General features: G+C 38.4%; 1 protein-coding gene across 1 annotated transcript in view; it reads right to left on the bottom strand.

The window, feature by feature from the left end:
* The window catches only part of CERS6 (ceramide synthase 6), a 327,890-nt gene that overhangs the window by 210,265 nt on the left and 101,925 nt on the right, over positions 1-15,700 (bottom strand). Inside the window, exon 3 of the mRNA XM_030323740.1 lies at positions 11,559-11,689. Coding sequence (XP_030179600.1) covers positions 11,559-11,689 — 131 coding nt within the window. The remainder of the gene's footprint in view (positions 1-11,558; positions 11,690-15,700) is intronic.

Here is a 15,700-nt window from a genome sequence, read left to right as displayed (position 1 = left end):
AGTTAAGCATCCGACTTTATTTCAGCTCAGGTCATGATCTCATGGTCTATGAGTTTGAGCCCTATGTCGGCCTCCAGACTGACAGTATAGAGCCTGCTTAGGATTCTCTCTCTCTCCCTCTCTCTGTCCCTCCCCCACTCATGCTTTCTCTCTCCCAAAATACATAAACAAACTTAAAAAAGAAATAACTTTTGAAGTAGATTAAACAATAAAGATATGGCATATAGATTCAAAAGTGGCAGACAAGAATTAAATAAGAATATTAGACCTTAATAAATTCAATGATTCCTCTGTATATTCTGTCCTTTTCATCTCTATCCAACTCCATATTGAATAAAATTCTTGGAAAAACTATCTACAGAGTCTTGAAAAATTTAGGGTTTAAAGAAAACTGACCAGCAGTACTTAATATGCAGCCAGACTGACCAAAGTTTGGCCTGATACTTTTAGCAAAAATCTGCTTTCTTAATTAGCCAGTACACATAAATTAGAGGCCCAGCCATATGCCATCAAGGACTGTGGGAGGCCTAATCTACATGGAAAACCTGAGTTCACATGCCACAGATGGAAGGTCGGGAGTAGAAGGAAGGAAAAGCTTTCAAAAGCTTACCCAAGGCAAAAGAGCAGACTGTCTATTTTACAGTTCATTAATCTTCAGAATTTTTGTAGTGGAAGTGATACTGTCTTCTGACTACTAACAACTTCAAAGAGGGCCTGACTGAGTTAAATGAAACTACAGAGCATCAAGGTACCATGTGCCAAGAATATTAAATGGGCATACTAATTACAGAACTGTTCTAATGATTCTATTATATGGCAACATTGAGCAATAGATGACTGTGCCTTGTGCTATAAGACCACATTCTCTTTCCTGAAACTCTGAAAGAACTGCTAATAGTACTATAATCTGAAAGAAGGGTTTAGTAAACTACAGGTTGCTTGCCAAGTCCAGTCCACCATCTGTTTTTGTACAACCCATGAGTTAATAACAGTTGTTTTTTTTTAATTTTTTTTGTACATTTATTCATTTTTGAGAGACAGAGAGACAGAGCACAAGGAGGGGAGGGACAGAGAGAGAGGGAGACATAGAATGAGAAGCAGGCTCCAGGCTCTGAGCTGTCAGCACAGAGCCCAACGCGGGGCTCGAACTCATGAGCTGTGAGATCACGACCTGAGCCGAAGTTGGACGCCTAACCGACTGAGCCACCCAGGCACCCCAATAACAGTTTTTAAGGGGCGCCTGAGTGGCTCAGTTGGTTGGGCATCCAGCTATTGATTTTGGCTCAAGTCATCTCACAGTTAGTGAGTTTCAGCCCCATATCAGGCTCTGCACTGACAGTGCAGGGCCTGCTTGGGATTATCTCTCTCTCCCTCTCTCTGCCCCTCCCTTGCTCATGTGCTCTCTTTCTCTCTCTCCCTCTCCCTCTCCCACTCTGTCTGTCTCAAAAATAAATAAGTAAACTTAAAAAAAGTTTTTAAAAAAAGCAGAGGAGAGAATAGGTGATATAGAAGATAAAACTATGCAAAATACTGAAGCTGAAAAAAACAGGGAGAGGAAATTATTAGAGTTCAAGGGGAGACTTAGAGAACTTATGATTCCATAAAATGAAACTATATCCATATCATAGGAGTACCAAAAGAAGAAAAGGAAAAAGGGGCAAAAGATTTATTTGAACAACTTATAGCTCAGAACTTCCCTAATCTGGGGAAGGAAACAGGCATTCAAGTCCAAGAGGCACAGAGAACTACCCTCAAAATCAACAAAAATAGGTCAAACACCATGACATACCACAGTGAAACTTGGAAAACACAAAGATAAAGAGAAAATTCTGAAAGTAGCTAGAGACAAAAGGTCCTTAACCTACAACGGTAGACACACAAGGTTAGTAGCAGATCTGTCCACTGAAACTTGGCAGGCCAGAAGGGAGTGGCAGGAAATATACAACGTCCTGAATGGGAAAAAGACACAGCCTTTATCCAGCAAGGTTGTCATCCAGAATAGAAGAAGAGATAGTTTCCCAGACAAACAAAACCTAAAGGAGTTCGTGACCACTAAACCAGCCCTGCAACAAATTCTAAGGGGGGCTCTCTGGGTGGAGGGGGAAAAAAAAAGAAGACCAAAGCAACAAAGACTACAAAGTACTACAAAATATCCACTGGGAACACCAACACTACAGGTAATACATGGCACAAAATTCATATATTTCAATAATTATTCTAAATGTAAATGGACTAAATGTTCCAATCAAAACACACGGCACCAAGATGAATAAAAAAAAAAATTCATCTAGATGCTGCCTACAAGAGACTCATTTTTGACCTAAAGACATCTGCAGATTGAACTTTAGGGGATGGAGAATCATCTATTATGCTAATGGACTTCAAAAGAAAGCCGAAATAGCCATACTTATATCAGACAAACTAGATTTTAAACCAAAGACTGTAACAAGAGATGAAGAAGGGCATTATATCATAATTAAGAGGACTGACTACCCACCAAGAAGATCTAACAATTGTAAATATTTATGCCCCCAATGTGGAGCGCCCAAAAATATAAATCAATTAATAACAGAATAAAGAAACTCACTGATAATAATACCATAATAATAGGGGACCTTAATACTCCACTTACAATGGACAGATCATCTAAGCAGAAAACCAGCAAGAAAACAATGGCTTTTAAAGACACATGGGACCAGATGGACTTAATAGATATATTCAGAACATTTCATCCTAAAGCAGAAGAATACACATTCGTCTTGAGTGCACATAGAACATTCTCCAGATTATATCACATACTGGGTCACAAATCAGCCCTCAATAGGTACAAAAAGATCGAGATTATACCAATCATATTTTCAAATCACAATGCTAAGAAACATAAAATCAACCACAAGAAAAAATTTGGAAACCCCTTAAACCTCCTCATGGAGGTTAAAGAACATCCTACTAAAGAATGAATGAACCAGAAAATTAAAGAAGAGATTTTTAAAAATATATGGAAGCAAATGAAAATGAAAACACAACAGTCCAAACCCTATGGAATGCAGCAAAGGCAGTCCTAAGAGGAAAATACGTTGCAATTCAGGCTTGTCTCAAGAACAAAGAAAAGCCCCAAATTCACAGCCTAACCTTACACCTAAAGGAGCCAGAAAAGGAGCACCAAATAAAGCCTATAGCCAGTAGAAGAAGGGATATAATAAAGATTAGAGCAGATTATTATTAAATAATAACAAAATAACAGAACAGATCAATGACACTAAATGCTGGTTCTTTTAAAGAATAAACAAAATTGATAAACCCCTAGCAGAACTTATCAAACAAAAAAGATAGAGGACCCACATAGATAAAAACACAAATGAAAGAGGAGAGAATACAACCAACACTGCAGAAATACAGTTATAAGAGAATACTATGAAAAATTATATGCCAACAAACTGGGCAATCTGGGAAGAAATAGACAAATTCCTAGAAACATAAACTACCAAAACTGAAACAAGAAGAACTAGAAAATTTGAACAGACCCACATAGCCAGCAAATAAATTTGGATCAATTATCAAAAATCTCCCAACAAACAAAAGTCCTAGGCCAGATGGCTTCCCAGGGGAATTCTACCAGACATTTAGAGTTAACACCTATCGTTCCCAAACTGTTCCAAAAAACAGAAATGGAAGGAAATCTTCCAGATTCATTCTATGAAGTTAGCATCACCTTGATTCCAGACAGAGACCCCACTAAAAAGAATTATAGGCCAATATCCTTTATGAACCTGGATACACAAATTCTCAAAAGATTCTAGCAAAATGAATTCAACAGTACATTACAAGAATTATTCACTATGATCAAGTGGGATTTATTTCTGGGCTGCAGGGCTGGTTCAATATTCACAAATCAATCAATGTAATACACCACATTAATAAAAGAAAAGGTAAGAACCATATGACCCTCTTAACAGGTGCAGAAGAAGCTTCTGACAAAACACAGCATCCATTTTTAATAAAACCCCTCAACAAAGTAGGTACAGATAGAACATACCTCAACATCATAAAAGCCACATATGAAAGACCTACAGCTAATATCCTCAATGGGGAAAAACTGAGAGCTTTCCCCCTAAGGTCAGGAACACGACAGGGATGTCCATTCTCACCACTGTTGCTCAACATAGTACTGGAAATCCTAGCCTCAGCCCTCAGACAACAAAAACAAATGAAAGGCATAGAAATCAGCAAGGAAGAAGTCAAACTTTCACTATTTGCAGATGGCATGATATTCTATAATTCAACCCAAAAAACGGCTAGAACTGATACATGAATTCAGCAAAGTTGCAGAATATAAAATCAACGTACAGAAATCAGTTCCATTTCTATATACCAATAATGGAGCAGCAGAAAGAGAAATCAAGGAATCAATCCCATTTACAATTGCACCAAAAACCATAAGATACCTAGGAATAAACCTAACCAAAGAGATAAGAGATCTATACACTGAAAACTATAGAAAGCTTATGAAAGAAATTGAAGAAGACACAAAGAAATGGAAAAACATTCCATGTTCATGGATTGGAAGAACAAATATTGTTAAAATATGTAAAATACCCAAAGCAGTCTACATATTCAACGCAATTCCTATCAAAATAACACCCGAATTTTTCACAGAGCGACAACAAACAATTCTAAAATCTGTATGGAACCAGAAAACCTGAATAGCCAAAGTAATGTTGAAAAAGAAAACCAAAGCTAGAGACATCCCAATTCCAGACTTCAAGCTGTATTACAAGGCTATAACCATTAAGACAGTATGGTACTGGCACAAAAATAGACACATAGATCAATGGAACAGAATAGAGAACCCAGAAATGGACTCAAAAATGTATGACCAACTAATCTTCAACAAACCAGGAAAGAATATCCAATGGAAAAAAAGACGGTCTCTTAGCGAATGGTGCTAGAAAACTGTACAGCGACATGCAGAAAAATAAAACTGGACCACTTTCTTATACCATACACAAAAATAAATTCAAAATGGATGAAAGACCTAAATGTGAGATAGGAAACCATCAAGATCCTACGGGAGAAAACTGGCAGCAACCTCCTTGACCTCAGCCACAGCAACTTCTTACTCAACACATCTCCAAAGGCAAGGGAAATAAAAGCAAAAATAAACCATTGGGGCTGCATCAAGATAAAAAGCTTCTGCACAGCAAAGGAAACAATCAGCAAAACTAAAAGGAAGCCTACAGGATGTGAGAAGATATCTGCAAATGATGTATCAGATAAAGGGTTAATATCCAAAATCTTTAAAGAACTTATCAAACTCAACACCCAAAAAATAAAGTGAATAAATCCAGTGAAGGAATGGGCAGAAGACATGAATAGACACTTTTCCCAAGAAGACATCCAGATGGCTAACAAACACATGAAAAGATGCTCAATATCACTTATCATCAGGGAAACACAAATCAAAACCACATTGAGATACCACCTCACACCTGTCAGAATGGCTAAAATTAACAACTCAGGAAACAAAAGATGTTGGTAAGGATGCAGAAAAAGGGGAACCCTTTTGCACTGCTGGTGAGAATGCAAACTGGTGCAGCCACTCTGGAAAACAGTATGGAGGTTCCTCAAAAATTAAAAATAGAGGGGTGCCTGGGTGGCTCAGTTGGTTAAGGGTCCAACTCCTGATGTCGGCTCAGGTCATGATCTCACAGTTCATGAGTTCAAGCCCTGCGTCAGGCTCTGCACAGACAGTGCAGAGTATGCTTGGGATTCTCTCTCTCCCCCTCTCTCTGCCCTTCTCCTGCTCATGCTGACTGTGTCTGTCTGTCTCTCTCTCTCATATAAATAAATACAACTTTTTAAAACATTAAAAATAGAACTACCATATGATGCAGAAATTGCACTAGGAATTTATCCAAAGGATGCAAAAATGCTGATTTGAAGGGGTACATGCACCCCAATGTTTATAGCTATATTGGCTATATCAACAACAGCCAAATTATGGAAAAAGCCCAATATCCACTGATTGATGAATGGGTAAAGAAGATGTGATATATATATATATATATATATATATATATATATATATATATACACACACACACACACACACATATATATGTATATGTGTATATATATACATATATATGTACATGTGTGTATATATATATATATATATATATATATGTATACACATACATACCATGGAATACTACTCAACGATCAGAAAGAACAAAATTTTGCCATTTGCAACAACGTGGATGGACTAGAGTGTATTATGCTCAGAAAAATAAGTCAGAGAAAGACAAACGTATAATTTCACTCATATGTGGAATTTAAGAAACACAACAGATGAACATAGGGAAAGGGAAGTAAAAGTAACATAAAAACAGAGAGGGAGGCAAACCATAAGAGGCTCTTAAAGACAGAACAAACTGAGGGTTGCTGGAGGGGAGATGGGTGGGCTAAATGGGTTATGGGCATCAAGGAGGGCACTTGTTGGGATGAACACTGGGTGTTACATGTGAGTGATGAATCACTGAGTTCTATCCCTGAAACCAATACTACATTGTATGTTAACTAACTTGAATTTAAATTTAAAAAAAAAACTGCATTAAAACAAACAAAGCACCACATCAGTCTTCAGGAGAACTTTGGTAGTAAATAATGCTCAAGTCATGATCTGTTTGTGAAAATAATCAAAACGGAATTTTCTCTTAGGCAAAATTTTGTTCTTCACCACAGTGTGCAATATATGGAAGATTCTAAAGCAGTTTACAAATACTTGGTTGTGGTTTTTTTGTAAATAGGTGACTGTGTTATGACAACTTGATGAATATGTTCACATTTCCTCAGATCAAAGACTGATCTGAAATAAAGGGATATCTGACTCAGCTTGTTCCCTGTGTTGCCCTGTTCTCTTTTTTCCCCTCAATTATTAGGTTCCACTTTCTTATTGCAGTCACAAGACAGCATTGTGAACTAGTTCAAGTAAAAAGATAGCAAAATCTGTGACCGAGTGGTAGCAGGAGGGTGATTTTGTAAACCACTCCTTTCTCATTGCTGACTTATCCTTAGTTCAATGAAATCACAAATTAAGATCACAGAGCTTTCTTTGCAGAAATAAAGTCACAGCTTCAAAAAGTTCCCAGATTTTGGCCTGCTTGCATCCAAGTATGGTAGCATCTGGGGGTAGTTTTAATCAACCTCAACTCTAAAATGAAATCCCTAAAGAAAAGACAATCGTGGGTCCTCAACTTACAACAAGGTTCCACCTGAGCAAACCTCAATCCACATAAATCAGAACTAATCTGTGAAATGTAATATTCCTTGCCCTACATCTTCATATTATCATATGGGAGATCTACCTGTCAGTATGAAGTCATTTGGAGACTGCTTAAATGAAAGCCATATATAATATTTATTCCCAGGCATGTGCTATTAAATATACTGCACAATATTTAAAAATGATGAACACTGATAGTGCACAAACGAGAGGGAAGCCATTTATTCTGAAAACACATCTCTGCCTCTTCCTGTTTCATGCTGCAGATATTTTTTTTATTGCCAATATTCTTTACTTTCCTATTATCCTGATGCAACTGTGGGAGGGCAGAGGTAAAACTTCAGTTGCTGCAAAGCATGATCCCCCAGCTAAATGACTCCCATTTAGCAAGAGTTCCTCCGAAAATGTATCACAGGATATCTCATTTTTATAAATTCTTTACTTCCTCTTGAAAATCTCTATTTCAGTCGCCAATAAAGATTTAAACCCTTCGGGAAGAAATATTCATCAAAACTATCACAGCTGCGAATGACTGACATCAAGCATGAAGGAAAGAAATTCATGTCAATGTTTCAACACATTACTTGTTGAACAACTTCTACTCAGCTCATCTGCATGAAACCGGTATGCCAGAAGTCAGACATGTCAGCAGATGGTTACCAGCGTGGTTTGGCATGCATACTGCTGCCATTCCCCACCGCTGCAAGATGAAACACAATTCCCGCGAACAGACTCTGTATTTTCTAAAATAGTTAATTTAGATAGAACAGAAAAACTATAGAAACTTTACATTTTGGCCCTAAACCTTCAGGTCCCAAACCTGTGTTGGCTTGCTTGCTAATTTGATTTTTAGTATTTTGGAACAGCAGTCATCTCTTTTCAGAGATTAGTGCTTCTTAACCATGGATATGTGCCGTAAGTACTCAGGGCATTTCTTTCAAGATATCCATGTCCAGACCTCACCTAGGATGCCACACTGATTCAGACATCCTGGGGTGGGGGCTGGGTATGCGTATTTACAAAAGCTCATCAGGTGATTATGCAGTGCACCCTTGGTTAGGAACAATTATTCCAGATCATTTTTTATATTGATGAGCAATAACTATAGCATACATTCGTGCATACAGTGACCAATATAATTCTGCTTTATTTGCCTCGCATTAGCTAAATGTTCCCCTTTGCCAGCCCATTCCTTCCTCTAATCTCTTTGAGATACAGTCTTGGAGCTTTCCATAGTTTGATAATTTTCCTAGACAAATTTTAGGCTAAGTCAGTGTATAAAAGGCACTTTCCATTTGGGGAGGCAGCGTGCCAACTTAGATCAGTAAATCCTTCCAAAAAAATGCCACTTTAACTTACAGTCATTTAACCAATATTTATTCAGCAGTATATATGTGGTGATAAAGACTAAGAATGCAAGAAAAACAAGATGTGGTTCTCGTGCCCTCAAGGAGCAAGTATTATATACTGAGGGTAAAAATATATGGACAAGTTAAGTTAAATCACCACATAAGAAAGCATGTGACTCAATATGAAATTACTAGCACTTATAGTGAGGACTCTAAAATTCCAAAAAAGTCATGCTCATTCCAGACACTCAACAGTCATGCCACATTTCTGAGAGGGCCTTGGGTTTGAAGAATGGGTAGGGGATAGATGGGCAGGGCAGAGGAACATAGGTGTCCATGCCAGGAGCACAGTATAAACCATGGCAGCAATTGAACAAAGTGAAAAGACAACCTTCTGGAAGGAAGGGGTCATTTGGGTGACTGATACCAAACACATGAAAATCAGAGTCTAGCTAACAGGCTAAGGAGCCTAATAATTTATCCAACAGTTGCAAAAAAAAATCAGGGTTTAAAGGCAGGAGAACATGGAAATAGTAGCATGTTAGGAATTTTTTTTGTAGCAAAATATCTATGAGTGTGACATAAATAATAAGGATAGCTATGAGAGCAATTAAGATCTGGGCCACAGCAGCGGCTTTATGAAGAACTAACAGAACCCAGCAAATGACTGGTTTGAGCTTCTAGCCTATAACGGAATGGAGGCATGCAAACAACAGGTGAAGGGAAGTCAGCAATGGAAGCAATTCAGAGTTGCCAGCTGGGAGACAGCAGAACGATGCCTTGTCATTGGACACATGACTTTGGAAGAGGATGGCAAGAGAAAATTATTTCTGCACAGAGGATGGAAGGTAGAGCGGGGAAAATAAGAGGTTGAAGACTGACTCTGGAGAAGCCCACTCAAGAAAATGGAAAAATGCAGAATAAGTCATACAAACAGTTGCTCTTGGAAAGACCAGAGAATCTAGTGGCAATCCAGAGGTTAAGGAAGAAGAGAGTTTGAGAACAAAGTTCATCAGCACAGTCCTCTGCAACAGAGAAGTCAAAGGCCACCAGTACCGTCTCAGTTCTAACCCAATAGCCCTGCCACGTGCCCTAGCCCACAGCTGATCTTTCTCCTCTAATCTTTACTTACTGATGGTCCATGCCAATTGTTTCGTGCACACGTCTATCTGCTCATTGTTTAATATCCCTGATGTGCATATACTCAGATATTTGTTATATCTCCTTGACACTAACTATTAAAATAAACCACTTGAGGAAAAAGATCATAATTGATACATTTAGGTACCATCTCTCCCCCCAGTTGCGCCTTCACATTGTCATGCCTTTATCAATCATTTAGAAATATTTTTAGCTGATTCTAACTGCAGATAAAGGCCAGCTGAATTCAGGGAGAAGACAGATACTGGTATAGCGTTGAGCTTTGCTCTTCAAAATGTGGTCCATGGACCAGTGGCACCACCTGGAAACTTGTTAAAAATGTACCCTCGGTTGCCATCAGACCGACTCAATGATAATCTGCACTTGAACAACATTCAATGACTGATTCCTATACATACTGGTATGGAAACTGGGGTAGAGTCAGTATAGTAGAGAAAGGACGAGTGTCAAGTTACCAAAGAAGTTAGCTGGAGGAGGGGAAGATGGCACGTGAGTTTCAGCATGTGGTCCCGATGCCAAGACTCAGCTTCACCACTACTCAGACCCACAGCCCAAAGAAGGAACACAGGTCCTTCATGTACGTGGTGGGGCCAGGCCAGGAAGCAATTCCAGCTTTTGATCAGGAGCCCAGATGCATAAATCCTTCTTCCATAAATTGCCACTCAGTTCAATTATAGGAAGGGCTTTGCAGATTGTATCTAGTCGGTTGTTTTTCCATGTTTTATAAATATTCTGACCTCCTGAAGACCCTGTTTATGCTCCCCATATTTATCCAGCCCTAGGAATTTATGGTTATTATTCTTCCCCTCACTCACTTCTCCCAGAACATCAGGCTTCCCTCTGAGTTTTAGATTGTAATTGCTAAAATACTTTTTCGGCATAATTGAAAGCTAAACCTGAAAATGCAACTTTAACCCCAAACAGAAGGAGCCTGCAACAAAGGGAACAATGACAGCACTATTGTTCAAATGACCAGGTGTCAGGAAAAAAGCTCCCAAAGCACAGAGCTGTTAGACAAAGGCACAGTCACATCCCAAAGGATGAAGACCAAATGCACCAACGAGCTCGAGGCACAGTCCCTTCCCTTTGTTGGAAATGTGCTCAATGCTTCAGTATTTCCTTCTCTAACTTTCCTCTAGGTCAGTGCATTGAGTGTCACTATTTCAAAACGGCACTGTGCTAGTTCTCTATAGGTCTTTTATTATTCTTAACAGCTTTATTGATAATTTACACACCATAAAGTTCACATTTCAGAAATGGAAGAGACCTTCATTCCACCCCCCACCTTCAAGCAATGCTTCATTAAATTCACCCAAGGAATATAATATAGTTATTTCTTAAATCTCCAGGAATATGGGACATAATCACAACTCTCTGATTATACATCTTAGCATCTCAGCTGTTACCCGTGGAAAGAACATCTTGACAAAGTCTCCTCTATTAAAATTCAAACCATTAAAGTAATAACTTTTAGTGCTCTATTTCAAAGGTGGCTGAATGAAAATACCATCGCAGGCCCCTGAAAATACCATCTGCCAATACCTTGTAGGAACTACATTAGAAAGTGAACTTCAGTTACTGAATCCAAAGCGTTAATCACAAATTCTTACAAACTACTATTCCCCCAGTTTTTGAGGACTATTTTTTCCACCAGGTGGCATGCTTTACAGGGGCTGCTGGAGCCTGCACGAAGCCTTTATTTTTAAGTTAGGGACAGGAGGAGTACTTAGGTTTTGCTTTCAAGAAGAGTAACAGCAACTTACATGCTCTCACAGAACCTCGTCAGCGTGCTTGGCTTCTCCTGGTTGCATCTCTGTCGAAACCAGCGTTGAATGCTGCGAACATCCCAGTCCAGCTGTTTGGAGAGGCCTTCCAATCTCTTTTCATCAGGATGCTATGAAACAAGGCACCAGCAAAATCATTTTCATCTTCACCACAAACACATCTGCCCTTCTCTAAGTTGATTTTTTTAACCTCTATTTACTACCTGCTACTGAATTTCTGTATTTACCACTGAGGACATAGTCCTTCCATTAGTAGCATGAATATAAGTAATCACTCGGGGGGCGCCTGGGTGGCTCAGTTGGTTGGGTATCTGACTTCAGCTCAGGTCATGATCTCGCAGTTCGTGAGTTGAGTTCGAGCCCCGCGTCTGGCTGTGTGCTGATGGCTCAGAGCCTGGAGCTTGGTTAGGATTCTGTCTCCCTTTCTCTCTGCCCCTCCCCCGCTCGCGCTCTGTCTCTGTCTCTCAAAAATGAATAAACGCTAAAAAAATATGTTTAAAAAAATAATCACTCAGGAGAAGAAAAGTTACTCATTACGAAACAACAGTGAAAAACGTGAATCTTGCTCTAATGCTTGCACTTTTTTTTTCAAGTTTATTTATGCGGAGAGAGACAGAAAATCCCTGCACTAACAGCGCAGAGCCTGATGCAGGGCTCAAACTCACAAACTGCGAGATTGTGACCTGAGCCGAAACCAAGAGTCAGCCACTTAACCAACTGAGCCACCCAGACGCTCCTCTAATGCTTACATTCCTTATCAGCAACGGAGATGAGATGAAAGAGCCAACTGGCTGAGTCAGCTCCATCAGCCTTCAAGAAAAGGAGTTAAGAGGCATCATTCACATGTCTCACTTTCTCAGGAAAAAAAAAAATGCTATACCCAATTATCACACATGAGGGTAATGTAGGACAGACAAAAGCACGAAATAATCTCATAGCTCACTTTAGCCTAAGGTACCAATTCTACTACAAAACAGGTGTTCTTTTTCTTCCTTGTCTCTCTCTCTGCTCTGTTTTTCTCAAATCCCTCTTCTACCCCTCTTCTTGTTCATTCCTTTTGATCAGATCCCCATCAAAATTTACAACAACTCTGCATTCCTTGAAGACACAAACATGGTGAATGGGGAAGAGACCCAACTTATGCTCATCATATGATGATACTATTCTGTCTCTCATTCATTTCTCTAACATTAGGAGGCAACAGACTGGTTCAATTCCTCACTGTAATGAAATCTGAGCCTCGGTTCCCTCACTTGTCAGGGCTATTTATCCACCTAAATGGGACTGTGGTGATGACCGAATGTAAAAAATATGTCTAAGTCAGTAAATGTGTTCCTCCCATTTCCTATCCCTACCCTCTCCTCAATATCTTAAACAGCATCCTGCCAACAGTTATGTGAATGTGCCCTGCCACACAACAAAACTAAGCTGTGTTCTCTTCCTTTATTTATTCTATCTTTACTGCTAAGGAGATGTTAATGAGCAGAGAAAATAACCAAAAGCAGGGGAGGGGAAGGCAGGCTGACCAGCTTCAAATTATAAGGGTAGGATGCACAGATGACACCCTATCAAAACATCTCGAGCAATTTTAGATGACAGATACACAGGAAACACAGTAAGTGGCCTCAGTATCATGACTGAGGTTATAAAATGTGCTGAGTTTGTGTTTGTGAAAGTCATTTGCCAACTTTCAGGAGGTGTGTACTTTCACGTGACTTTATTAGTCATGACACCATCTACACTCTCCTTTCATGTCTGTCTTAATTTAAAAAAACAGGGAAGACAGAAAATTTACATCTTACTCTATACCTTGGCTACATCATTTTCTAGAAGAATTAATTTTTAACTTTAATTTGTTTTCTAAGCTTATTAAATAGGTATAACATTCACATGGTTCACAAACTAAAACTTATCCAAAGTTTCACCTTCCCATTTTATTCCTATGACTCTCCCTCTTCCTACCAGCTAACCAGTTATTAAATCAGCTTCTTCTCCAGAGTTATTTTGTGCAAATATAAATAAATTGAATATGTATTCATATTTGACCTGTGTCACACAAATGTTTGCATACTACATGTATCATTCTGAACTTTGCGTTTTTCACTTTACAATGTATCTTGGAATATCTCCATATTAAAATATAAAGAATGCCTTCCTGGGGCACCTGGGTGGCTCAGTCAGTTAAGCGTCCAACTTTGGCTCAGGTCATGATTTCGCAGTTCTTGGGTGTCAGCCCCTCATCTAGCTCTGTGCTGACAGCTCGGAGCCTGGAGCCTGCTTCAGATTCTGTGTCTCCCTCTCTCTCTGCCCCTCCCCCGTTCATGCTCTGTCTTTCTCTCTCAAAAATAAATAAACATTAAAAAAAAAAAAAAGAATGCCCTCTTTCTTTTGTAGAACTGTCAGGATATACTATAATTTACTTATCCACTCTCCTGTTAATGGATGTTTAAGTAGTTTCCAGACTTCCACGAACTATAAACAATGCTGTAATAAATAATCTTATGACAGGTCATTTTATACAGGCATACATACAGAGATAAATTCCTGGAAGTGAACCCTGGAGATCAAAGAACTATGCATTTGCAATTTATTTATATATTAAAAAATCACCCTTGCTAATGATTTTACCAATTTATACTCTCATAAGCAAAAGTGCCCATTTCCCAATGCCTTGCCAATAGAGTATGTTATCAGATTTCTCAATTTTTTCAGTCATATATATATATATATATATATATAGTCTCAGTGTATCTGTTGAGAGCAGGAGGGGCAGAGGGACAGGGAGAGAGAGAATCTTAAGCAGCCTCCACGCCTAGCGCAGAGACTGACATGGGGCTCAATTTCACGACCATGAGACCATGATCTGAGCCAAAATCAAGTGTCAGATTGCTTAACTGACTCAGCCACCCCCGTGCCCCTGTCTCAGTATATTTTTAATTTGATTTCCTCTTTTTACGAAAGAAGCACCTTTTCACGTTTTAAAAACCATTAACACTTCCTTTTTATGAACAGTCTTTTCATACCTATTGCCCAGTTTTTCTTGATTTGTAGGTATTTTCTTTACTGATTTGTAGAGTTTCTTCATGTATTAACCTGTGTCTGTACCACAGGTTGTACTTTGTACCAGTGTATCTTTGTGTTGTAGAATTTACTTATGGGGTTTTCTGCTTGTTTGTTTTCTTGAAGTTTTTAAAAAACATATCTGAACTTACCATTTTTTCCTGCTTTAACTTCTGAATTTGGGGTCATTAATAACAAAAGCCTTTCCTACTCTGAATGTTCAAGAAGTTAATGTAGGGTGAATTGACATCTTTACTCAATTTGTCTTTTGTGTCCTTCAACAGTGTTGGAAAATTTTCCTCACACACCTTGCACATCCTTGTTACATTTATTCCTAGGGATGTTATCTTTTCTGGTATTGTTTGTGGTAAGTTTTCACTTGATTCCTTAATTTTCCAAGTGTATAGTCATATAATAACATGTCATCAGAATGTAAGCTCTGCAAACAAAGGAAAATTTCGTATCTTTTTTCACCAGTACCTAAAATACAGGAAGGATTCAAATTCACGTAACAATAGCTTTACCACCTCCTTTCTAATGTTTATGCCTTTATTTTCTTTCTCTTACCTATTCACTAATTCAGTGTAAAACTTAGCACTATGTAGAACAATGGTTTTCCATCTCTATCTGTTCCAGACTTTAATGGGAATACCACTGTTCCTATTAAGCAACAGGCCAGATTTGGAACTGACATACAAATAGACTTATTGTGTTAAAAAAAACCACCACATTTACCTAGTTAGATAAATTTATTTTAATCACAATAATGTTAGATTTCAGCATCCATGGAGATGATCATACCCTTTTTCTCCTTAGATCAATTAATATAGTGTATTACATAGATTGTGTAATGTTGAATTCAGGGAAGACCTTGCATTCCTAGAATAAATCCTCTCTGGTAATGTTAAACAATTCTTTTATTGTGTTGTTAGGTTCTGTTTACTAACTTTTATTTGGGACTTTTCATTGATATTAAGTTCAACTGGTCTCTACTCTTTTTTTGTTGTTGTTTAAATCATTGTCAGACTTTAATGTTAAATTAATGTTTCGCTGCTACATAA

Source organism: Lynx canadensis, chromosome C1 (genome assembly GCF_007474595.2).
Source record: "Lynx canadensis isolate LIC74 chromosome C1, mLynCan4.pri.v2, whole genome shotgun sequence".
NCBI lineage: Eukaryota > Metazoa > Chordata > Mammalia > Carnivora > Felidae > Lynx > Lynx canadensis.
This window is presented reverse-complemented; position numbering and strand designations above follow the sequence as displayed.